This window comes from Numida meleagris, chromosome 1, assembly GCF_002078875.1.
Source record: "Numida meleagris isolate 19003 breed g44 Domestic line chromosome 1, NumMel1.0, whole genome shotgun sequence".
In the NCBI taxonomy this organism is placed as follows: Eukaryota; Metazoa; Chordata; class Aves; order Galliformes; family Numididae; genus Numida; species Numida meleagris.
This window is the reverse complement of record NC_034409.1, coordinates 7,076,253-7,103,267: the sequence shown is the minus strand read 5'-3', so window position 1 is coordinate 7,103,267 and position 27,015 is coordinate 7,076,253. Positions and strand designations below refer to the sequence as shown.

At 44.8% G+C, this 27,015-nt stretch overlaps 1 protein-coding gene across 4 annotated transcripts in view; it reads left to right on the top strand.

Annotated features, from left to right (window-relative positions):
* The window catches only part of FRMD4A (FERM domain containing 4A), a 207,750-nt gene that overhangs the window by 18,757 nt on the left and 161,978 nt on the right, over positions 1-27,015 (top strand). For 2 of the 4 annotated variants that reach the window (XM_021384405.1, XM_021384404.1), the window contains exon 1: positions 13,837-14,437. The exons of 1 other annotated variant lie outside the window; for it this stretch is intronic. In XM_021384405.1, coding sequence (XP_021240080.1) covers positions 14,279-14,437 — 159 coding nt within the window. In that variant the 5' untranslated portion in view covers positions 13,837-14,278. Of the gene's footprint in view, positions 1-13,836; positions 14,438-27,015 lie in introns of those variants that run through there. One more of the 4 variants, XM_021384403.1, reaches the window with a different exon arrangement.

The following is a 27,015-nucleotide window of genomic DNA, read 5'->3' as shown; positions in this document are numbered from 1 at the left end:
AATATTTTCTGACACTTCTAAGAGGTGTAACAAATCAAAACAGACTTTTCATGAAATGGATCAGGAGCTGTGCCAGACTTTATCCTCCCAAAATCTATTCAGGTTAACAGTGCAAGAGGTGAGAGCACAGCAGAGGTTAATAGATACTGACTAGTGAACTCCACTGAGTTGGGAACCAGGATACTGCTCAAATGGGCTTTCAAATGGTTGGTGCTTAATTGAATTATCAGAAGCACTCAAGGTCTGGAGACCTCATGAGCAGAGGCTCTTCTGTGAAATTTCCAGTACTTTGTAATCTAATTTTTAATAGAAAATGAAGAGATTTTTTTCATTACATCTTGGCATTTGTTGCCTTTATGTTGGCCAGGCCCTGGGAGAGCAATGGCAGGTTGGGGGACAAGAACAGGCCAGGCAACAGAAGTCAGAGCCAGAGATGAGCTGAAAGTTTTTGAGCTGAGTGAAGGGAGAGACAAGTCATATGAATTCAGTTATATGGATTTGGAGCAGGAAGGCTGCTCCAGCAGCTCATGGAACCTTCTAGACATCTAGCTAACAATCCCACTCAGGGCTTTCTTGTGCAACTAGTACCATGCCTAGATCACACAGCTCACCAACAGCCCAAAGCTCAGGAGATGTAGTGGTTTAGCACCAACTAGGTTGCCTCGAGATAGTGTTTCAGAGCCCAAAAAGCAGGAATTTACAACTTCATTGTTTCAATCATTTCTGAGAGCATCAAGGAAATGGTGGCTTTTCATTCCACCAACAGATGTATATGAGTGATTCTTACATGTCAGTTTTTCTTGTTGACCAAGATATCAAACTCTCCAAATCGCACTAGCAAGGAGCGCAATTAGGCTCTGTTTCCCAACAATACCCCCTGAAAAACTTTTGAAAAGATAATGGGCTGTAAATGATGTGTTTTAGTCACCCTCACACACTCTACAATCCAGCTGTGCTCCTGGAATGTATTTAGAAGGTGTGCTGGCTTTGAAGCAGGTGAGCCATTTTCTTAAGTGAGGCTGAAAATCATCTCAGCTTCCAGCACTGCCTCTACATAATCATCAAGTCTTGATGGGATATGAAAAAGGATGTCTATTTTCTCTCCAAGTTTTGCATTAGGTAAACTCTATGTGAAACAATAGCTAAGGACTGATCCCTAGCCATTGTTAGCTAAGGATCCATCCATCCTTTGTAGATCTACATCTGCAGAATAAATACCATTTTACATTGTAGTTCAGAACAGAAATCACTGCAAGAATGAATCCCTCTGACCTCAAAAGTTTCTGCCATAGGGAGTTTCCACTTTGCTAACTCCCAGTAGATTACTTATAGTATGCATTTTGGAGAAGCTCATTAAAAGTATATTCAAGACGAGAGTTTATATTCTGGTTTGCTGGTTTGCAGGTTTGCATTCCCCATGTCAACTGCCTTCAACTTGTAACTTCATTCAGCCTACTTTACAAATTTATCTCATAAAACTATGCTAGTTTTTACTATCCCTTTAGGTCTCGATAGTAGAAAAAAAAAAAGAGAGTAATATGTGTCTCTTGATGACAACTCATCCTCATTTCTTCAAAACCAAATTAAGATGGGGCAGATTGCCGTCTGTGTTGACAGCTGTCTTGCATTAACTTGAGAGGGAACAAAGCCATCTCCAGTTAGAGAAGATGAACACCAGCTACTATTTCTGCACTACACAGTTACTCCTGGAGACCAGATGCAGATGGGGCATCCGAGCTAGTCCAGGGTCTCCTTTCCCCAGAACAGAGCTCAAAGCTGTTACTGTTGCCTGAGAGCAGAGCTCAGAGTTCCTAGTATTTCAAAATATCATCCAAGAAAACCTGTCAAGGCTCATATGATGTATAGGCTATTGCAAGAGGGAAGCTTGGCCATCCAAGGCCACTCTTTAAAGTGATTCCTTATAATACATATTACATATTATATGGGCTCTAGTAGTCCTCACCAGAACTTTGCAAGACCCAGACAGTGCTGTGTTCCTGCTTGGCAGCCAGGATGCTCCCAGAGCAAGAGCCAAGGTGAACTGTCAGCACTGTGTCTGGGTGTGTTCCAAGCAGGTCAGTTTTCAGGGCTTCTGATAGCTGGAGCTGCACATCCGCACTCCTTCTGTCTCAGCATTTCTCCACCCAGCCCATGCTGCAAACCACACAAGGGACTGGGAGGAGGCTTTCCAATTTTCATAATTTCCCCACTGAATTGTTGGAAAGCTTCCTTTTTCTATACTGGACTTTGCTGTCATGCAGCCATCTAACATCTTCCTGTAAACTTTCAAATGCACCAATAGTGGCAGTTTCCTGCAGATGAAAAAGGATTTATTTCAGTTACAGCAAGAGGGAACCTGGCCAAGAAGAGTCATAAAAACAGAGGACGTTGATTTTTAAAAGCACAGTCAATGCAGTTACGTTAGTGCATTCCAACACATCTAATCAGCCACTGGAGAGACGTTAAAATGGCCTTAGGGCCGACCTCCAGCTTCTGGCGTTGCTGTCAGAGAATAGATAAGTAGGCTGATGCCAGCTGATAATCTAGTCCCTTTTCCTTAAAATCAGTCACAGCAGTGCTGCCCAGGTTCAGGGTTGCAGCAGCATTTTGAAATTTTTTCACTCCTGAGCTTTGTTGTATTAATACACCAGGTCTGCTAACCCACCTTGTTTTGAAGGAAAATTGCTAAAAGATACAGGACAAGGGTGTAGGCAGCGTGAATATTTTCCTGCAAGGGCTGAGAGATGCTGTGATGTCTCTGAGCATCTCTTACAGAGCCAAGCACTGATGTTTTCTCTGAAGCCAACAACACCGCTTCCCCAAGAGTCATAGAATTATAGAATCATAGAATGGCTTGGGCTGGAAAGGATCTGAAAGATCTAATTCCAACCCCCCACCATGGGCGGGTTGCCACCCGGCAGATCAGGCTGCCCAGGGCCCCATTCAATCTGTCCTTGATCGCCTCTGGGGATGGGGCATCCACAGCTTCTCTGGGCAGTAGTGTCAGTGCCCTCTATTTAGGGGCTCAGTGTGAAAAGACCCTGTTACAACGGAAGGAAGCAAAACTTTCCTGAAAGTTGGCATCTTTTAAAGAAACTCCAAATGGAAGCCACAAATCCAGATATGCTGAATCACTTAAAGATGGATCAGACATCTTCTGCAGCCTCAGACAAGTCACCATGCTCTTGCATGCAGTCCCGCTCCCATGAGGTCAGTGAGGCCAGGCCAGGCTGCAGGACTGCCCTCAAATTCCCCAGGGACCAGGCTCTAAGAAATCCTTCATTGTTTGTGTTTTGTAACTATTGCCCATCAGAGAGTCAGTGACCATCTCTCCCCTCCAGCTCCTAACTTGAAAAGCCAAGAAATGCTTGCATTAAAAGGCCCATGTTCTTTTATCCTGGAATGAACTGATCGCGTCCGGTCAGATGGGGACGGAGCCCAGAATTCCATCTACGTGGGCTTTTCTTTCCCATGACAGCTTCCCCACTCAGAGCCTGAGTAAACATGAGGTCATCAGCAATTTATAATTGCTGGGATTTATGACTCTCCTGATCATGGTCTCATACAAGCAATAATATGTTTTTGTTACTGTTATTCTGTGCTATCTTAACCACTCTTGACCACTCTATTTTGAAATCAGAATCCGAGAGGTTGTTCCCTTCCAAGGTGGTGCTTCTTGTCTAGCCAGACCACTGCCCTATGCATTGCTGATTTTGGTGGGATTCAGATGTAAATCTTCCCATTCCTCTCAGTGCACAGAATAAAAGCCCCACTGATAGAGCCACGATGTATCCGAGGCACACCTCCATTGCACTTTAGACCTAGGCAAGTAGTTTTAGAGAGCTGTTTTCATGGCTGAGTTCCCTGTTTCATCTGTTTTTCATGATGGTGCACAGTAATCCCAAGAGCTGTACCTGGGACTTTCAGGGGCTTGGAATGATGATCTTTGAGGTACCTTCCAACCTCAGCCGTTCTACGATTCTGTGATAAGTGAGAGTGGAAGACTCGCTGCTCTCTGTCCTCTGACTTTACCTAAGCAATGGCTTGGAGGAGTGCTGATGCTGCCCTGGTTTATACCAAAGTCTAGGGAAATGCACCTTCAAAAACACCATGATGGAAATGTGTACTTCTCTATTCTCCTTCAGAATCCTGCAATAACCCCAGTGAGATCAATCAGGACCAACTTTGTCTTGAAATGCCTGTTTCACATCTTGGCTCTGTGAAGGAAGTTTTCCTCTGCTCTGGGAGGCTGTGGCATGACTTTGCTCACTGCTGTCTGTCTGTGATGAGGATGAACCCCAATTCCTAACCCTCCTGTCAGGGCCCTTCAGAGCTTGTGGCTCATTGCGAGAATGGCTCATTGAGGGCAATGGACCACACACTGCCAGTGCTTGTCTGTGGGGTAAAGGTAGTCAGGCAGGGACCAAGAGCAGCTCACCATCCTAACCATGGAGGGAGTGTTTAGGACAGTGAACATCAAGAGCCATGAGTGCAGATCAAAAGTCCTTCAACCCTGTGGGAGCTTCCTGCAAGAGTAGGGATCGTGCTGTGATTGAATTGCCGAGTTGCACAGGGTGTGCTGTGCCTGGCCTACAGGAGGAGGCATGGCATGGCATTTCAGGCAGGCACAAAGGGCTGTGTCACATATGGCCTGGTGGGAACTGCCCAGAAGGAATGAGGGTGATGTTGCATGTGGTTCAAAGAGAATCGCATGGATAGAATATGTGGCCCTAAGCAGGGAAGTGAGTCTATTTCAACCACATAAAGCTATTCAACTTGGGAAAAACATTAGCTGAGTTTTGATCCCTCTTTCTTTCCAAGCTACCGTGACTCTTGGGCAGAACTTCCAAGTTCTTCATTCTCATAAAAGTTCCTATATTTGTTTTCCTCAGACTTGAGACCTCTTTTAAAAATTATAAAAAAATCTGCCATATCCTTCAGCTGCAAATGATTTAATCATTCTTGGCTTTGTGTGATCTGAATATTTTCTTGTTCTCTTGCTTTGCAGCTGTGACCTACTTAATTACAAGCAGGAAACAAACCCCAGAATCATTAGACATTCTGCCTGGAATGAAGAAGAGGAAAAAAGTAAAAATCTTATGTTGTTAAATACTAGGATGTCCTTCTTAATAACAGGAAGTCAAGATGCAGATAGCAACAGTGAACATTTGAGTACTTTGTGCATCAAGATAAGGGTGGCAATGAGTTTGTGGGTTTTATTTTTTATGGCTTGGATGTTTTGGGGACAGGGGAAATGACAGATGCTTCTAACAACGGTCAAAATGGGAATGAGTCATAAATTTCTAAAACGAAGAGCGTAAGCCCTCTTTGTTTTAACTTCTGAACAGCTTTAGTATTCTGCCCACAGAGACAACAAAGTGACTGACTTGCTGCTTCGATCCAGCCACTTTCAATCCGTTTTCTGGAAGCTATAGCAAACAAACTAGGCAGTGAGTTTGAATTCCACGTCGCAAATTATCGGCTTGGAAAGCAGAACATGAGGGAGTTTGATTAACTGCACTCCACCTCCTCAGATGGAGTCTGGGCTACTATTTATAGGTCTTGGAGCTCAGCACCCCATCCGGATGTGCTGGTGGGTACGTGGGTGTAACGGTGCTGCAGAGAATAGCTAGAGAAAGGGAAATCCAGGACTGCCAGCATTAGGGACTGGCTGTCCCACAGAAGCACTTTAGTTGTCTTGGCCCAGCTTATCCACAGTGATAGCAGATCGAAGATACAAATCTCTCAAAGCATCATGAGACAATGGAAAATGTTGTTTGCACAGGGTTTTAAGCTGAGCAGCAGCAGAAGTGCAAGTTATTGTCTTCTGTCAACTGTGCATGCATTATCACTTTAGGTGGCACAGATCCAGTGCTGTCCTACAACGCAAATGGAGATTTTCCATTAGCAGGAGCCACAGGGGTCTGTGTTTTGGGAGCAAACAGGGTAGAGGTCAACTCTCATTCTCTATCGAGAAGGTCTGACTGGTCCCAGCTGGGGAAATGTTCTCAGCTTGAAGATCTCTTGTAGTACAGTAATCCCCCTATGCTGACTCTTGAGCTTCCCATCTGCAGATTAATTGTTCTGTAGTAACAGAGATAACCAACCCATCCCTGAGTGAGCCAGCCCCATGTAGATGCCACAAATGATTGTGCAGGCATTGTACTTGGTGGTGTTAGCAGCTCAGCCCATGGTTTCCTCTGGGAGCTCCGTACTCCAGAGTCAGGAAAGCCATCGCTTTCCTCCACAGCACTCTCCCTGTGCACGTTTAGCACCACCTGTGTATATAAAGTGCTACTCCCACAGGGAACATATGTGTACATAATCATTCTTCACCTCAGGGAACATTTATTCAACCACGCTTTGACAATTGCTGTAGGATCTTTCAACACGGAGGTTGCATTATTGATCCAAGATATCTTAAGCATTTCTGTGGAATATGACCATGTGGCTTTCCAGCAGGCTGAACGCATATTTATTTTTTTAATGTAGCACAGCTCCCCTGAGATTGAATAGCACCTGAAGAATGCCCGTGAAATAATCTACCGAGGAAATGGAGATTCATAAAGTTATCTGGCTTGTCTAATATTACTCAGGAAACTGATGTCTTTTCTGGAATAGGACCAGATCCCTCCTCATTGCTACTCAGAAGGTCAAACCTGACCAGCTTATATTATATCTGTCCTCTCCCAGTGACAATTACATCCTAAGCAGAAAGCACTTCTTTGAAATGATCATTTATAGGGAGCTTCAGAATAAATTAAATATATGTGATTTATCTTAGACAGGAACAGGCTTTCCAACATGCACGCAACATCAAACATATGAAATCTGGTCCACTGATTTTCTAAAATATGTTCCCTTTGCCCTCCTCCTTTTTAATGAAACGCTCAGCTCTTGTCTGTGAACAGAAAGAACTTTGTATTAGTCATTGAATGCAGTGAGTGTTACCACTGGGTCTGAATCAGACAGACCACTTAAATATATCTGCAGGAGAAGTTGTAAGAAAATGTTCTAATGAAACAGGACATTTGTGCTGTATGTACACAGACAGCAAGACTGCCCTTCATTAAATTATCCATCTTGCCACAGGGCAAGATAGCAGACTGATTTTTTTATGAGCCGCCAAATTTATCCTCTCTCCCAGGCAAACAGCACCTGCAACGTGTAGCAATGTGTCCTCCAAACTACAGCCAAGGCCATGGACTTCTGACAGCTTGTCAAGTATTTGCTGGTAAGGAGTGGGAAGCATATGTTAGATGTACAATTAGAAATGATGTGAAAGGAGGTCTGTAAGAAAGAAAGGGACAGACTCTTTAGCAGGGTCTGTTGTGATAGGACAAGGGGAAATAGTTCCAAACTAAAAGAGGGGAGACTTAGATTGGATATAAGGAAAAAGTTTTACTAAAAGGCTGGTGAGGCACTGGAGCAGGTTGCCCAGAGAGGTGGTGGATGCCCCGTCCCTGGAGACACTCAAGCTCAGGCTGGATGGGGCTCTGAGCACCTGATCTGGATGTAGGTGTCCCTGCTCATTGCGGGGAGTTGGACTAGATGGCCTTTAAATGTCCCTTCCAACTCAAACAATTCTATGATTCTGCATGGGCTCAGGGGATCCCATCATAAATATACCCACTTGCTCCAATCTCTAAAGGGATAAAGAAAAGTTAGAAACAAGAACAGTGTAACTGAACAAGTGCATGACTCCGGTGAGCACACAGGTGTGTCCCATCTCCAGTCTGAAATTCAGTGCCTACCCCGCAGGCACAAATAGGCTAATCTGAGGTTCAGTTCTTTCATCCCTGAACCTTGCCAAAAGCTATTTTAGGCACTGGTGAATAATGTGGAAGGAAAGCAGCTCAGCTCCTGGATGAGCTTTTCATTGCCCCCTGTTCATATGTGCCTCCTGAGCAGGCTGGGATTTTCTTTTTTTTTTTTTTTCTATCAGCCAAAAATAATTCTCCTGAGCATTTTGGCAAACAAGATCAGAGAGCAGCATGGTGAAAAACCTTGTAGTGACGGGCATGTGCGAATGCGTGCTGCTTTGACTGGACATCCCGGTCACAGGACGCTACCATCCCCAGCAGGATCAGAGTTAATCATAAGCTTTGGGTTTCCAAAGTGAATAATCGTATTTAAGATCTCGCCATTCACTTTCCACGGCTGTTCTGCACTATTTACTTAATACATTGCTCTGACCTTCATCCCCTCCCGCAGACTCATTCACTGCAGTACTCGCCGAGAAAAAGGATTTAACAGCAAATCTCTGCACAATCTCTTTCACGTTTCTGCGTAGTAGAAGTGAAATCACTTCAGCAGTTTGAGCATTAGGGACAAGTATGAACCCGGCTTCATAGGACTCACTTACTTTTAAACCTTGTTAAATCACGAGCACAGCTTACTTTAGGAAATGAAATGTGTATTATTTGAGGATATGACATACTCTCCTGTGTCAGTCAATAAAAATCCCTCTAAAATGAGGACACGTACAGTCTAGCACAGAAGGAGCTGCTGTTCACATAACGACCATACTTAGCACTACCGCAGCACTTTACATTTTCAGAGAGCTTTAGAGATATTATGATCAAGGTGGATGACTGGAATAGTAAATTTTCATTCTGTTATTACTGTAAAGCAGCAGTTTGTTTCATAATGGACCATTTTGGGCCATATGGACTCGTGAGAACATCTGAGGAAATTGGCCAGGATTTCCAACTCGTGATGTTCATCCGAAAATGTAAGTGGCAGAGCAGCCTTCAGTTTCTGGCATTTTCTCTGCAGGACATTTTTCAGGCTGCCATTGAGAAGGGGCTGTGGGGTGGAAGCTCTTTATGTTTGTGTTTGGGCAGCATGCGATGGGTGAGGGTGTGAAGGGGCAGTGCAGACGTGGCTTGCTTTCCCATAGGGCAGGATATCTTCGGGTACATACTCCCACTAGTCATCTTCTGACCTGCAGCTCGAGAGAAGTGAACTGTGACAGTGATGGGACCTGAGGGAATGGCATGGAGCTGTGTCAGGGCAGGGTCATGTTGGGTGTCAGGAAAAGGTTCTGCAGCAGAGGGCAGCGGGCTTGGAACAGGCTGCCCAGGGCAGCGGGCACAGCCTCGAGCTGCTAGAGTTCAAGAAGCATTTGGACAATACTGTCAGACATAGGGTTTGAATGCTGCATGGTCCTGTATGGAGCCAGGAGTTGGACTCAATGATCCTTGTGGGTCCCTTCAAACTTGAGGTTTTCTGTGATTCTGTACAATTCTGCAAAGGTTCAAGCACAGTGATGGTCCAGGTCTCATGGCCTAGTCAGACAGAGGTCTTAGAGTAACCCAGAATGATTACAGGGTCAGCAGAGTTACTTTTCATTGCTCTAATGGACACTGACATTTGATCAAAACTGTTAACAGGTCCAGTCTGGACATCCACACTTGATTCTCATTCCCTCTTTAAATTTAGGTTCCTTCGCCTGGAATATATATATATTGTCTATTAGAGCCCTCAAAGTCTGAGGATCTGTGCCTTCAACTAAAAAGCCATGCCAAGATCCCTATAAACTCTTTCTTCTAACATTTACTTATACAAACATATTATAAGACCTGGCAAAAATACAAGATATAAAGGTGATGTTATCCAGTCTTTTCACTCTGGTAAGCTCCCACTGTCGTACACCGACCTCACAATGGAGAAACCCTCCTTGGGTGGCAGTGAGGACACTTGCAGTGGGAAAGAGGGAGAATCCCAAATGGGCCAACATGAGAGACGAGACCACCTTTGTTGGAGTGGGAACGGAGTAAACCCAGAGGCTCAGACTCTCAAATTGATTTGGAACCCAACACCTATTTAGAAATCCCTGCAGTTTGTGATCCAGGGCAGTTACAGAAGAGATCTTCTGAAAGCTCCCACCAAGAGCTCTGGCTCTTTGTAAGGACATGGGAAGCCTACAGAAAGACATGGGGAGACAAGTAGCTCCTTCTCTGTGTGCTTTGTCACTTGACAGTGGGTCATCCCTAATGGTTCCTGTCTGGTCAGCCAAGAAAATGATGTGCTATTAAGGCACAAGGAGGAAAATGCAACTAGTTGAACATCTCAGAAAACCATTTCCAGCACAAGGAAGCATGAAGCTGGAACATGAAAGGGAACTTTACACATGAAGATCTAACAACATGAATCCTCTTAGCATTATAGAGAAATAAAGATCAAAAAGGATAATGGATTTGAAATAAGACTTAAAAGACCATATTGGCCTGGAGCTGCAGGGACTGCTGGGGCCATATGCTAAGCAGAAACAGGATGTTTCTGGTGTGTCTACAGCAAGCTCAAAGGAAAATGCCCTCCTCCCAGCATGTCTGTCTGTCAACACCCCCAAGTACATCCACACCCATTGGAAAGCTGTGGGTAGAGAGCACACTGGGGAGTAATGCTGAACTCCTTCTTCCAAGGACAGAATATGAAATCTGCCTAAAGGAAAAACATGGACATGTCTCTTGAACTCCTGGTGCAGGCAGCATCTACCTACATCAGTACCAGGGTGGCTTTCAAGGAACCACAGTGAGAGGGAGCACACTGCTGGGGCTCGGTGGGGAAGCCCACCCTCAGCCTTCAGTGACAGTCCCATGATGCAACACAACAGCCCAGGGTGGTTCTACTCATTTTATTTTCTTCCTTTTCATGGAAAGTAAAGAGCTATTTTTATATCCCAGTAACAGCCTTTGGACTGTCAGTAAAACGTGGGAGGTTTCGTAGTAACTGTTTTGCCTGACGTTTTCTCAGAGACAGCGGGAAATAGTGCATAATTAGAGAGGCTGTGTTGGAAAGACCTGCAAATATCTGCAGATCTATGGAGAGTGCAAATATCTATACTCCATGTAGAGTACAAATGGCTTTTTTTTTTCCTAATTGAGCCCAGTGAAGGTGAAACTAAATGTGTTTTATAGAAATGTAAGATGATATTACAGACCTCAAAGTATAGATCTGCAGAAGAGCCAAGTTCCTTTGATTTCCTCTCTCTTCTGCCATTCTCTGTAGAAAAGACTTCTGGGCTATTTGGATACAGAAGTCCACCTTTCTATGATGTGACCCTGGAAAAGAAGAATTTCATCAGAAACCTACCTTATTTTGCTGAATCCACATTAAGACAGTTTGCAACCAGTGCTAATTTTGTAGATTCATAGAATCACAGAACGGCTTAGGTTGGAAGGACTAATATTCCAGGACTAATTTCTCCCTTGGCTTCTGGCAGGCCTGGAGCTGCTGGGGTCTGCAGGGGACAGATCTGTGCCTGAAAAACATCCATGGCTGCAATTCCCCCTGAGCTCAGCTGGATAATTCACATTCAGGCAGCTTTTACCCCCTCAAAAATAGTATGTTTCTAATCAACAGGAAAACCTTGCAGGAAACCAAACAATCTGCTCTAATCACGAACGTAAATCCACACATTCAGATGCCCACTGGACCTCCTATAGACTCAAGTGACTGTGAAGGATCCTGCTCCAGCCTATCAGTTAAATAAATATGTAGCAAAAGTGTTTTCTGAAAGTCTGATTATGTCATCAGCAGAGTGAAAAGGCTTCTTCAGAGCTGCCCTCATCTGTTGAGTAATTACCGAGTTGTACAGGGGCCAAAAGGCTCCTTTTGAACACACAGAAAGACTGGATGCACATGTAGAGCAGCTAAATTTAAACCTGTGGCATATCCTCCATTTCCCCTCCTCTCCCCCTTGCAGAATACCAAGGGGGTTACATCACATCCCAGAGCAATCCGCTGTGATGGTTTCTTCCCCCCCCCCAGAACCCCCCCCCCGTGTTCCTTTATCAGACACATTTCTTTCTTGTGCTCCCAGGCAGAGATCTTATCCGCCAGGCTGTAGCCTGGAGCAAATATTGTACAGTCAAGTTATATTAAACAAATATCTTTCTTCCAAATGAGGCTGTATAGTTCCTGGTCCCTTGTCTATATCACTGCAAATGGAGGCAGTGTGTTATTTAGTTTACAGGAAGGTAAAGCAATCATCAAGAGATGATCACGGTGATGATGAGGCTGTTCAGCCTGGAAGAGAGAAGGCTCCAGGGAGATCTGAGAGTGGCCCTTCAGTATCGAAAGGGCGGCTACAGGAAAGAAGGGGACAGAGTCTTTAGCAGAGTCTGTTGTGATAGGACAAGGGAAATGGTTTCAAACTAAAAGAGGAGAGATTTGGACTGGATGTAATAAACTTTTTTTTTACAGTAAGGGCAATGAAGAGCTGGAACAGGTTGCTCAGGAAGGTGTTGGATGCTTTATCCCTGGAGGCATGCAAGGTCAGGCTGGACAGGATTCTGAGCACCTGATCTAGCTATGGGTATCCCTGTTCACTGCAGGGGAGCTGAACTAGATGACCTGTGGGAGTCCCTTCCAACTCAAACGATACTATGAACCTGGGAGAGAGGGGAAGCAAAGGCTGAGCACCAAGAGAACAGACACATGGGACCAGAGAAAGTATCACTTTGCAAAATAAATAGCATCTAACAAGGTTGAAAGAAATAATATTATTATTTTTATGATGCCACTCTAAAAATGCTGTCCTGAAAAAGCAATCAGGCTGAGAATATGAATTTTGCAGCTGTGTTTTCCTGGCCCTTCACTTCCCTGTCAACGAGCTGATGAGCATCCTCATTCTGTGGTTGTCATGCACCACTTGCTTTGTGTCTTCCAGTCCTCAAAGATCAAACCATGGTTGGGGAAAAGTTGGGACCCACCCACTGCAAACCAAACAGCAGTGAATATCTTCATTCCTTATCAGCTCTGCTACATGAGATCTGATGTTTTAGGGGCTCACTGCTTGCGTGACCCTTATGATTTCAACACAAGGTGGGGTTTTCCTACACTTCTGAATGCTGTTTCCATGTAGGCACTCCCCAGCTGACTCCCATCTGCTCCCTGCAAATCCTGCTGCATTTTCCTGCACATTCCTATGAAGGGAGAGTGAAAGGAGTGAAAAATAGACATACAGCTGTCTCTGAGGTTGTTGGTTTGCATTTTGGCTTTGGTAAAAATACATCTGCCTTAGTTTCCCCACCTGGTCATTAAACCCATAGGTAGGAGAAATGGAAAGAGCATAGGAGAAGGAGAATTTAGCTGGAAAAAGTGTTGCAATTTAATGACATGTATTTTGTGATGATTTAATTGCACTGCAAAACCTTTGTGTTGATAAACTGTTTTCAGCCTCATCTGATCAGTTCACCACTTCAAAGGTGTCAGCAACATTGAAGTCCTCACCCAGGCAAGCTGCTCCGGGCTCCTGCAGGGGAGCGGGTATGGGGCTGCTCTCTTCTCAACTCCTATATTAGGAAGGGATGGGGGATGTGGCTCTTCGCATCCATAGACTTTGGTGTCCAGCTCAGACAGAGAGAACTGAAAGACATTCTACCGTTCTTGTTCATATGAGACCCACCCTTACTAATGCAAACTCAACAAGGGTTAAAAATATGTCCATACCAGCTGATTTTAAATTGATATTGTTTAATCCACACAACTTTCCAAGATATCATCCATTGGATAAATTGGGTGTTTTGCAGAGGGTTGACTAAGTCTCATATGAAGAACTCATACAAATGAGTTAAAAATGTTCCAGAAGGGACAGTTGGGTGGAAAAAAGACCAGAATGTATCCGCACGGTGGTTAGTCAACATGCAAAAGAAAAGGATGAAATGTTGCATGTGGTGAAACGTTCTTCTCAGCTGTTATTTGGGAGTGGTTGAAAGAGTTAAGCCCAATACTGGAATGTCTTGGGAATGTTGGCAGAGGGAGAGCAAGCAGTTTTTTTCCTCCCTCTGGATGGAGTCCCAGGACTGAGCTTTCAACGTGATGACTTTGGATTCGAGTTTGCTTCTTGGTTCTGCAGCAGAAAGCTGGGAAGTGATGCTGTGGAACCAAGAAGCCTTCCGCAAGGGAAATGCAACTGCCTTCCAAAGTCAGGAGAGGTGTTTTCATCTCCTCCCTCCTCGCCCCTGGGTGCAGCAGAATTCGCCTTGAGAAGATACACACAGGGAGAAACCACATCCTGAAGGGTGTGCGCAAAAAGAGAAAAGGCACATCCCTAAACAATTTATTTTGACTGCTGGTTTTTGTTGTCGGATTTGGTTTGGTGGTTTTGTTTTGGAGCATTTTTTAGTGTTTTTTTTTTTCTTTCTGTCTTTTTCTTCTCTTTCTTTGTTGGAAATGGCAGTGACTCTTTAACCTTGCAGTTCATAAGGCTCCTGGGGATTAGCCGATAGCCTCCAAACAGGGAGCTCGGCGTTTATTGTAAGGAGCTGGCATGGCTGCCGTGCTCTTTGGCTTTGAGGATCTGCTCTACAGCTGGGACAGCCTAGTGTGGAGCCTGACGTCCCGGGCTCTGAGGACTTGCCGCTTCGGGAATCTGAGGGTCCTGCAGCTCATGCTGAAGCCATGGTGCATTTCCAGAGCCGTTTATCAGGTAGGGTATTAAAACACCAGGCCAGACCTTCAAAGCTGAGTGCTGCAGAGGGGAACCTCCTGGGGAGCTGCACAGGGTCCCATCCTGTTTCCACCACTGCGGGTAGTGGGTAGTGGGCAGAGGAGACATGTGTGGGTAAGATCCAGGAGGGGACATGTAAGGTTGGAGGATGGTGGTGGGGTTTCCTGAAGTGGAGAGGAAAATGTGAATTAAGGGTCACTCTGCTTATCTCCCGTCCTTGTGAAGCTTTGTGCTTGTATGTACAACCATCTTTAGCCATGCTGCATCCTGGAGCTGCCTCTGTGATGGCAAGAAAGTAATTTATAACTGACTTGAAGGAAAGGACACCTAAAGACATGTAATCTGCTGGTGGAAAATGGGAAAACATGATCGGTTCTAAATGCAGAGGCACTGGTTATCCCTATGTGACTTATGCAATGCCTTCAGTCAGCAAAGTCTGAGGCATCTGATTGCCTAAACTTTTTGTTTTACCCAGTAAATGTGTTACGTGGCACAGGCTGCCTTCCCCTCTGCTGCTCTGAATGATGGACGTGGAGGTCTGGGGTTTGTTCAGCTGGCTGCTCTGTAGAACAGAACAGCTGTAATAAGCTGTGCTTGTTTCTGTGACTGGCTAAACTGGGTTAAATCATTTGAACAATCATCACAGAGGAGGTGTTAGAACTGGATGCCTAGCTGCAGCAACTCTTATTTCAGTCCCTAGGTGAGCCCAGGTTGAAATTTCGCTCTAAGCCAACCAGTATTCAGCTCATCTGCTTTTCTAATCAGCCTCAGACAACTGAGGCTAGACATGTACTCTGCTGCAGGGACAAAACCATTAAAATATTTATCAGCTTCACTGGTTTGGCTAATGCGGGCTGTTGGATTGACTGATCAGTGTTTGCTTTTGGAAAAGGCATTTTCTGCTACTCCCATTTGCTTGGTATTTTGCTTTTGCTGTGCTTTGGAAGTCTCCATGCGTAAAGCCAAGTTACACAGAAAAGGATAGATTAAAAGCCTGGAGAAGCTGTGTGTGTTGCACAGAGGGAGACCAGGGGATGGCTCATAGCAATTTCAGCAAACTTTGAACCAGCTTCAAAACACACTTTGGTTACTGCAGACTTGAAGAATAGATTTTATGGCCATCTTTGGAGTTCAGCAGGCATGGGCAGTGTGTTTATTTTAGGAATTAATTTGTCCTGGAAGACGTCTGCTGCCAACAGCATGAACCCTTTACCCAGAAGTACTTTCTGTGCCAGTGGTCACCCTGGGCACAACTTGAAACTTCCATGGGACATGTCAAAGGATGGCTTCATGAGAACTGGCATGGGCATGGGAAAGGGGAAGGAAGAGAGCTCAGTGTTGAATCCACTTTTACCTCTACCCCTGTTAAACCGTGCTGGATATTAGGACAAATTTCTTCTTCAAAAGAGCAGTCAAGTATTGAAACAGGCTGCCCAGGGAGGTGGTGGGGTCACTGTCCCTGGAGATGTTCAAGAAAAGAGTAGATGCAGCACTGAGGGACATGGTCAGTGGGCATGGCAGTGGGTTGATGGTTGGACTAGATGATCTTAGTGGTCTTTCCAACATTAATGATTCTGTGATTCTATGATTCTATGATTCTGTGAGTGCACTGTTTCCATTACAAAGTGCACATGCCTTCAGCTGTCCCCCGTGGCATTATGTCATGTTCATGGCATGTTAACCCCCTTCCCAGAGCCACCAGGAGAACAGGACTTGCAAATGTGCCTCCCCTCACACCCATAAGAGCATCACAACAGGCTGACACTCAGAGGGCAGGGTGGGACAAAAACCAGCTTGAATAGCTGCCCATTTCCCATTGCAGTGAACATCTGCAGAAGCTCATTAAAACAATGTCACCCTATTTGTTAACCTCCATCTCCTTGGAGAGGGCCAGAAATGCTGGGTCTGGTACCAGGAGAGTCACTGCTGGGTGGAGGTTTGCTTAGGAACAATGTCTCATAGCTCACCTCCACAGAGAGCCAGAAGCAACGGTATTAGTAGCAGCCAGCATGATCCGATAGCAAAGGCTTGTATGTTAATCCTAACATATCCTCTAGCAGCCACCATCCTCCAGTTTAAATGCTGACAGTATTTTAGTTGAACACTGACTGGACAGAGCCTGACAGTTTAATAACTTCCTACCCGGAGACAGAGAGTTCTTACAGTGTTTATTGTTTAGATAAACAAATAATCTCTTGACTGCGCTATTTTTGTTGCTGTGATATTTTAATCCCTGCTGCTACTGCATCTTGAGAGCAGAATGTAGATCTGCTGTAGATCCTCTGCATGGTACCAGAACTGAAATGTCCTTTGAAGGAAACATTAGATAATACTGTAAAATTAAGAAAAGTGTTCTCACATGCAAAAAAAAAAAAGGTATATCCCCATCTTTTATGATTTTTAATCACCTCACAGTGCACCTGTGCTTCCAGAGCCACTTAGAATGCATTAGAACAGTTTGGGTTGGAAGGGTCCTTAAAGATGGGGGAAGGCAACAGGGAAACGTGTGTGTCTTCATGTGGATCTGAGCACTGGGACCAGGCATGAGCCTGCAGTGCTGGGGGACTGAGTAGGACATGGGGCAGCATCTGGTTCCTGATGGCTTCCTCAGTGTCTTTCTTTCTTCATGGAGATCTGTAGATATCTGTGTCCGAGACCATCTGTGCATAGCTTGAATCTCCTGCACCTTCACGACACCTGGATTTACTTCATGGTCTCTGTAGAATAACTCTGTGCAGATCTCCACAAAAGGAGTGGGATTTCCCATCCCAAATAACATCAGAAAACTCAGGTGCTCAAGCTCACCCTAACAAAATGTCTATCATTTCAAAGGAGAGAAAACCCAGACATCTCATAGTCACTGCCCATGCCATGCTTAGATGCTCATCCCACGCTTTGAGCAACATCCACATTTCCATGCCTTGGATTGACCCATCCAGACCACAGTGAAGAGCTTGTACGTGCAGCAGACATAGCTGGTTTAGAAACATTAGAAACAGGAAACATTGAAAAATTTTTCTTTCCCCTTGCATCTCTTTGCAAATATTTGAAGCTCTTGGAGGGTTTCATGGCAGTACAGGGAAACAGCTGTGCAGGATACATACTGGTGTATGCACATCACTGAAGAGCACTGAGGTTATCCTTTGCACCACCAAACAGGATCATGACTCTTGGGGATTCCACTGAGTTGGGGAAATTTTTGTATGCTTTCTCTAGACTGTTGCCCCAAACACACAAACCATGAATATCCATGGGGTTGCTAATCCTTATCTGCAAATTACATGGAAACAAGTCAATGCTGTATGGAGAGCATGGTCCAGATGTATTACTAATGCAGCAGACAAAAGGTTTTTGAGAAAAAAAACGGAGCTCCAGGCTTCTACATAATCACTGTAACTTCCTTTGTTCCTGACAGGTGAGACTTTGTTTTCCTGGCCCTTGGGAAATCAGTGGCGATGCATTAGCAGAGGTAGATGGAATAGTAATATTAGGGTGATGTTGGGCATGCTGATCAGGACTCCATCCTGTCTACCCGAGATTTCAGCTTTCAAATCCAAACTGACGTGGCAATGAGAAATCCGGAGTTGCTCAGGCTGTGAACAGTAGCTCCAAGAAAGATGGAAACAACCAAAAATTCTTCCTTCACTCTTGGTCTCCAGACTGGATTTGACTTTCAGAGTAGCTAAGTAAATCCATTTCTCATTGTCTCTAAGTGATGCCGTAGTACTCAAGACACCTGAGAACTAGAAGTCCCAAGGCAAAGTACCATCAGCTGTATCAGACTGCATTCCTCTTCCCTGCAAGTAAATCCTTCTGCAAGTCCTTTGCATTCCCAGGGATGCATTTGTCCACTCTGTCTGAGCAAATACCTTGCCTCTTGAAAGCCCACTCTGTTTCCTTTGAGCTAATATTCACTGTATGTCAGTTACGATGAATGCTTGCTGTACTTTAATTTTGTTTTGTGATCTGCCACGTGTCTTTCAGACTGCATGATTGTAACCCATTTAAGAAAGGAGATTAGCAAAGAATAAACTTCCAGTCAAAGCTTTCATACTGCCAGTTGTGCGAGAAGTTACTGGGCTGCTGGGTGTATTTTTACCAGTGCCCAGAAGACGTCTGACTGCTCTGACCTACTAAAAATTGCCCTGTGAACTCAGAGAGTGGAAATTCTGCATAAATACTCCGTTTTCAGGAACTGCTGTGGGAGGGCTGGTTTGTAGCTTGGTAGGCAGTCGGTGCATTTTAACATCCTGAAGATATTTCACTATTTATTTAATCTCCAAATCCATCAACAAATGTTTTAGTTTACTGAGTATGCCTGTGCAGCGTCAAAAAACATTAGGCAGAGCAGGACCTCCATCTTCAGTAAAAATGTGTTTATGTGACTTTCTGCTTTAAATCCCACAAAGCTGCTCCCAGCAAGTCCCAGGCAGACCTGGGATGCAGAGCAGTCTCTGGAGGACCTGCAGTACCAAACCTCACAGCCATTAAGTCCTTACACATGGCAAACAGCAGTACTGTGCATTTTTTCACAGTACATTTTATGATAGAATCATAGAATGGCTTAGATTGGAAGGGACCTTAAAGATCGTCCAGCTCCAACCACTTTGCAAAGGCAGTTAAGTAACATCATGTCCATTACACTGCTGTGGAAACTGAGAAATGACCAAAATCACTCATTTGGGGCTATAGACACGTGCAAAGAATTGCCTTCAATACCTCACTGCTCCTCATACAGGTAATGGGATAAAGAGGGGAGATGGGCTGTAGCATTCAGGGGTTGAATGCTAAGCCTAAAATGAGGAAGATAAGAGAATGAGACTGGTTTTGTCATACTGTCAGGAGGATAAAGGCCCAAGATGGGATGGAGAATGTTCTGTAGGAGCAAATGGAGCAGATGAAGGTGTTTTTGCATTGTTTTAGCACTCTGTTCCTCTTGGATCAGAGATGAAACGTATCAAAGCCCAGAAACCAGTTTTTGGTTTCTTCTTTCCTTGCTCCACCAGTGGAGGAGGCCCACACTGTGTCTACTAGTATCCTTCTCACCCAGATGCACTCAAGCAAATGAGTGTCCAAAGCCATCCTCCTTGCAGCTGGTGTTCAGCTGGTTCATTCCTTTCGTTTTCCAACATGCCCTGCAATTTTATTTTCCCTTGGGAAGACCCATCTCTGGTGTGTTTCCCATGCAGTGCCCAGTGCTGGCCACCAAGTGCTCATGAGTTTGTAGCCTGTTGGCCCAGCAGCTGGGCTGAAGGGCTTTGAGGCTTCTTTACCATTCAAGTGGGGGATTGCTAGTATGCCACTGGGTAGTGCATCAACAAAGGGACAGGCTGTTAGCTAACAGCAGACTCTGAGATATCCCTAGGTTTGGGGGAGATGCTGAAAGCTTGAGAAATGCTCACTGAGAGGTCTTGACTTGGAAAGGAGCAAAATAAGTTTTAGGACAATGTCCCTTCATTTGTGGAGAGCTGTAGTAGACCTGTAGGGAGCAGTGAATAACTCTGCTCTGGCATCTTCCTGAAGTCGTAATGGCAAGCACACTTGAGCCTTCTGGTGAGCAGCCAGCCACAGGAAGATGTTGCATTTCAACACAAAAGCCTTCTGTCCTTTTTCTGGGAACTGACAACTTCCCATGTCCTATCAAGAAAGTGATGTTTCTTCTCATATGGGAATATTCCATGAAAGTCAGTTGTTTCAGTGTCATTTTTATCCAGCTCTCCTTGAAGACTTCTTACTATCTACGTGTAACCACAGTTAGGGATTCAGGAGCAAAAATAGCATTTGCAAGCCTTCCATGCTGCCGTAAATGGCAGTGCAAATCAATGTTGGGCAATAAGGAGGAAGGAAAGGGCTGAAATGTTAAACACATCATTTCAGATTGGTAAAACTTCCAGGTTTTGATTTATAGCTTCATCGCCAAGTAGATTAATGTGGAATTCAAACACAACCAGCTCTTTGCTTTGCTTTCAGGCCTGACATATTAGCATTTCCCATTAATCTAGTCAGCTCCAAGCATGATGAAAGCTGAGGAAATAGAGGATTAGGTGTATGAGAGCATTAGGTGGGCAGGAGAAAAGAGCCAGCAAAATTCACGGCTAGATAGCTAAAACCATATGCAGGTCTCAACTTGTAGCTGAGGCTTTTGGGAGCAACTCCCCTGAAGCCAGCAAACCCAAACTCTTCCTACTCTGGTCCTGAGCAGAGGGTTTTTCAGTGGGGTGGTTTTATTGGGAGGGGGGTGTGATTTTTTTCCCCTATTATTTTGCTGATTTAGTCCGCAGGCTCCAGAGTTGCCTTTGAGAGGTCTCAAACTTTATTGCTACGTATTTAAGCATTTATGAGTCTTGAACGTCTTCCCTTAAAAGAAAACAACAGCAACCAACAGCGATCACAAAAAAGAAAGGAAGAAAAAAACCCTCTGCCCAAAAAACCCAGGGCTGCAGAAAGGGCTAATGAGTCTCACATGTTTCAGAAAGCTCCTGAGAGCTTTTGGCTCATGGAGTTTCTCACCCCATTTTTGTTACAGGCAGAAGCAAAGGAGGTTAGACAGGCAGGGGAGGGGAGATAAAATGCAAATGTTAAAAATTCACCTTGGCCAGAAAGCATATACAAAACATGAAAAAAAGGAAAACAGCCTATGGAGGAAACTCAAGCCGTTTCTACTTGAGGTGTATATGGAGACAGCACAAGAAATGTTCAACAGGTTGCCATCCCAGATATTTTTACCCTGCACCATAAAACTATTTTCAACATCTGATGCAGATCTCTCCTGCCCTTGTAGATCTGGCAAGGACTGAAGCAGTCTGGCAGGATCCCTGGCACTGCCACCACCCCCACTATGTGCTGCATAGGTAGCCCCATGGAGTCCATTGCTGTCCTTGGAGAGGAGGTCAAAATGTTAACGCTACGAAACATCCAACTAGGCATGAGTGCTAACCACCCCTAAGCATGTCAAATCAGCCTGTCCAGATCCAGTCTCCATCCCACACTGTGTTGTGCAAAGGAGTAATAACGGTCCAGTCCAGGAGCAGGACACCAGAGATTTGCCGGGCAATGGTTGAATCTGAGTCATTAAATCTCCTTGGGGTTGCTGTGAGAGGAGAGTGAGTGGTCAAGTCTCATGACTGAGGTTTTTCACTCAAGAAATAGAAGTCTCTTAAATTAGGAGTACTTGGCATTGGTTTGCTCCTACATAGATTTTTCCAACCTGCCTCTCTGAAAGAAACATTCAATCTCCAGCACTACTCTGTTCTTGAGAGGGGAGCCTCGCTGCCTCTGGTTATGAACATGGGCATAGTCTTTCATGGTGCTAATTCCAGCCCGCTAATATAGGGTTTAAGATCATCAACTCAGCTTACACAAGACACCAGCCCAGCTGCAGACACAAGTGATGTGAATTATTTCCATGTAGGGATGGTTTTGAATATAACCCAAAGTTCAGATGGGTGTTCCTGCCCCTGCCTTTGCTTTTGGCTGCAAGGGATGAAAACTGTGCTCTACACAAGGAGTATGAAACCACTCAAACAGAGAGGAATATTAGGAAAATATTCTAAATATTCTGGATATTAGGAAAAATTTCTTCTCTGAAAGAGTGTTCAGGCGTTGGAGCAGGCTGCCCAGGGAGGCAGTGGAGTCACCACCCCTGGAGGTGTTCAAGGAAAGGGCACTGAAGGACATGGTTAGTGGGCATGGTGGTGATGAGTTTGTGGTTGGACTAAATGATCTTAGTGGTCTTTTCCAACCTTAATGATTCTATGATTCTATGATCCCCAGAGAGGATCCCCTGCTTATAATAGAAATGCACCACCAAGGCAAGAGGAATATTGGGTTTGCAAAAGCCAGGTCTGAACTTGCACTTTCTGAGGCTTAACAATTTTCTGCTCAATATTTTGAAATGAGAGATGGGATACAACTCATGTTTCTTAGTTATCAAAAATTAGGTATTTCTTCTAAGTTATTCATGCTGGTTCTTTCCAAGATGCATCTGTTGGGTAGATGATACAAATCACTCTCTGGAGATGCCTACCATTTTGTGCCAAAATGAGAGCCCTAAACCCAAATAGATGCCAAAAGGTTAAACACCCACTGTTCTATGAAACGGATCCCAGATATGTGATTCTGATTAAATGTTTGTCATCCAAGGTTCTGGTCCTAAAGGGACAAATGCCAGAAGCCCCCAGGAAGGTTTGCAGCTCTGCTGCCTTGCAGCTCGAGTCATTTGATAGAACTTGCTCTGTAAAGGGACAGGCCCCCAGGAAGCACTTTTGGTAAAGAGCTTTGCTGTCCTAAGAGACATATTTGTGAACAATTCGCTCCTCTGAAGTGAAAGAGAACAGTGAGGAATTTGCCTGAAGAAATTTTGTTTGATTCTACCCCTTTGCTGTGTTTCTCCTCCAAAGAAAGAAATCCCTCCTGAACACAGCAGTCAGGGCAACCTCAGAACAGGTCCGCTTCCATCAGGTTCTTGTGTGCTTCTTCTCTCGTGCAAAATAAAATGATGATGGGGAAAATCTGCCTTTTCCTTCTTGCTGCAAAATGTTTTCATAGCTCTGTGCAGTGGGTGCCATTTCTTTAGGACTTTCTCCGAGCAAAGGTGAAACCAAACAGTTCCGTTCACGCCATCCTGTCCTCTTGCAGAAACAGTTCGCATTCAGTCAACAGCATCAGCTGTTTGGAGAAATAGAGTCACTCTGGAGCATGGCACTTTGGGGAAAAACAACACCAAACGAAGGACTTAAAGATGATTCTTGTGATAGCGAGCAAAAAAAAAAAAAAAAAAAAGGGACAGAGCAAGGACTTGTAATCCCATTGTGGCATTAATGCCATCATGTATTGTGAAGTCAGGGTTTGTCTCCTCCTTTCCCTTTCCTCACTCTCTCCACGCCTCCCTCTCAACTTGGACTGAGGAGGACATTAACCACAAGTGGCTTCAGCAACCCTTTTGCCGACATCTGCACATGAATCACTTCTGTAGTTTAAATATAAAGAGTTTTTTCTAGTGTCCATTCATTTTGATTAAACTCTGATGTTTCTTAATTAAATCTGCTACGCACTGCAAGTGTTCACGTGGGCTCACAGCAGAGGAGGGCTGTCGTTTTCCTAAATTGGAAGCTTATGGAACCAAGCTGGAGGGAAATAATCACGCGATTTCAAACCCTGACTTTTTTCCTCCCTCCTCTTTCAGTCTGGGAGGTATTTTTTTAACTATGTGAGTCCACTGAGGACTCCAAAACAGCTGACAAAGCGTACTCTTCTCCCCCACTTCCAGAGAAGACCGTCACAAGACAGCCAGTGCTAAGTCTCAAATGCAAAAAGTTATCCAAGGTCAAATTCCTCTGCCTTGCAGACTTCCATCTGGCACCCCAATGGGGCTTAGCATCCGTCCGGCACCTGGCAGGAGTTACACGAGGTCTGCAGCATTGCACAACCTACAGGCACCGCTGGATGCCAAACTTGCACCAGTCACTGCGCCATGGGAGCCTTCAGCCATGGGCACTCTTACTGCAAGCGGCTGTACTTGGGTTGACCTCCACTTTTTCTTTATTTTTTTAACATTTTTAATAGTCTTTATAGCCCCATAGGAGCTGAGAGTCGGGCAGGTCCTCGCACATGTGGTCACAGCTGAGACAACAGCCCCAAGAGCCGCAGGGCCAGCACTTGGCTTTGCAAAACCTCAGGCGCTCCATCCATCCGGGACTTTGCAAAACCAGACTGCAAAGGAGGAATGGTTCACGCCAGAGAGATCATATCCAAGCAGTCATTGGGATGAGGAGGTAGGGAAGAAGGAAGGGGAACATGCAGCACAGGGGTTGGGTAGTTTCTAGTTAAAGTGAGAACAGAGTCACTGTTCATCTTGGAAAAGAGTAGTTCTGGGAAGCTCGCTGCGTCGCATATTCTCAGGCATTCATCATCTGAAATGTCTCTTAATTGCCACTATTATATCACATCACAAACATTCCTGTAATTTCCCAGTCACAGCCTCCTACAAAGGGATTCTTTCATTCGGGCGGTTTTCACAGAAATCCTTTCCCCTTGGATCCCCGTCCTGTAACACACTGAGAGCAGGAATCTGGAAGTGGGATTTTTTTCATCTTTTTTTTCTTTTTTTCCCCTAAACGCCAGATGTTGCGTTGCAGACAATATGCTTCAGTAACGCAGTGTGTCCCATTTTCAACCTCTTTCCTCCTTGTCCCAAGATAATCAGCTCTTAACAGCTCCTCTTCCTCTTATGGTAAAAGCTGAAATATAAACAGCCGGGACGTCCGCTGTGTCAGGAACCAGCTGAGTGCAGCTCACTCAGACACAGGGTCCCTGACACGGGGCTGCCTTCAACATTTGGCTCAGCCAACAGACGGCATTTATCATGTAGTCTCCCCTGGTCACTTCCTAGCTCCTGTCTCTGGTTTTAGAAATTTTCACATTTCTGGGGGTTGCATTTTCCCACCATTTAGTCAAGAGCTGAATTTTTTCCTCCCAGAAAATACACTTGCATGTCAAAGGCCAGTGACCTTAAAAATATCTATAGCTTAGCAGCCTAAATATAGCACAGAGCTGAAATACTGAATTCCTGAGAGGGAGCCAGCGTCAACAGCAATGTCTATGGGACCAGAGGGTGGGCTGCAGCCTGGGGCTTTTTCTGTACATTATCACACACTGCAGTGCCTGGATGTCCCAGCATGGCTGAGGAGCCTTTTGTGCAGATGTCCTGGCCAAAACCCTTCCCATCTCAGTGCTTTGTTATTCTCAGGTGTCTGCTTCAGCAAAGGGTGCTTCAGAGTCAACCAGAACTGAAGGCACTGCTCTCCCCTTGACTTACACCATCGTGTAGGGAGGGATTTGTTATATGTCCACAAGTGGAAAGCCCCAGGTTCAAAGAGCTGCCATCGACTTTGCTAAGGAGTCATGTCACAGTGATAAGCCATAACATTGCAGGGGTGTTGAATTTGATGACCTTTAAGGGTCCCTTCCAACTCAAACAATTCTATGATTCTGTGCCCCCCCCCCCCCCCCGAGCACTGAACCCGCCAGGAGTGCTTAAGCCATGACCACAAGTGGTGGTGATAAGCGCTTGCTCCAAGGAGAAGTTATCCACCTCCATCCCTGCAGTGGAAGGCCGTGATTCCCAGCAACATCATTTCATAACAGCAAAACTAATCATGCATTTATCTATGGATACTTTAACGAGCACAAAATTGTTCTTGTGATTCATCTCATCTTACAGTTGATGTGCAAAATAGATCACAAGTCTCTTCTCCCAGTGGTGGCAATAGCCAGGAGTGACCCATGGGGATGCACCCATCCACCTTGCAGAGGTCTGAGGAAATAGTCCAAGATTCTCTGTCCCGCTTTGCCTTCAGCCTGGGCTGGTACCTATAATTTATTAATGCAAGTGAGTGATGTGTTATCCATTAGCTGTGGATAGAAAAGGAGTAATAGATGTTAGAGCTTCCTCTCTTTCTTGTGTTAGACTTGGGAGGAATGGAAGCAACTGAAACCCAGCCAGGAAAATGCAGCAGGGAATAAGGTACACACAGCATGGAAATGACTTGCTAATGCTCAAAGGTGGGCAGCACTCATTTTTGCTGGAGTTGATAACCATTGGTTTACCTCACCCCTTTTCATTTCACAAACCCAACTCTCAGTGGGTCTCATGATCCTGGAAGCTGTTCAAGAAAATCCTCCTCCTCCTCTAAAAGGGCTACAAACACTTTACATAACCCCAAAGATTAATTGTTGTTAATATAGCCTAACCATAATATTTCTCAAGTGGTACATTTGCCTCCGTGCCTTCAAAATTTGCTGTGTTTTAGTGATGACTGCATCTGGATGGCTTCATTTTCTCCAAAGGCTTTTTTGAAGGAAAGGTCTTCTCCAAAGCATTCTGTTTACACGCACTTTTTCCAAGAACATGCTGTCCCTTTGTCATTTTCAGACACTATTTGCTTATTTGATTTGGTCCTGTAAAAAGAGAATCTGGTGCCACCAGACTCCTGACTATCTGGTGTAGGATCTGGGCAGGGTTACAGACTGAAAATGATGACCAAACTTTGACACTGAAAAGTTGCACTGTCCTTGAAATAAAACCTACCAGATTCAGCCCATCTTCTGTTTCTTCCCTTGGTTTTGAGTATCTTCTGTTCTAGCTGTTCTTGTCAGGATAGATTATATATATATAGGGCTATACATCTCTATATCCATTCCATCTCCTGTTCATAAGCAAACTGAAGTGCTTGCAGATGACACTGCTTCTAGCTCCTCAGAGGCAAAAGCCAAATGCCACTTAGGATGCTGAGTGCTGCTTCACATGTCCATGATGCACCCTAGGAGTGGGTGCAGCTGATTGAGCATTGTGCTCCAGCAGCTGTGGAGCACACGACCCTTTGAAGAAGACTCCTATCTTAGTCATCACTGACCTACATTTGATCACCCATAATACACATCTCTTTTTACATCAAAATACCCAGCAGGTCTTAATGCAAATCGAAACGCCCTCGGAAAAAAATCCCGAAATAATTTTGCTGGGTTGTTTGTCAGTTTTGGAAATCTGTAGAATCATA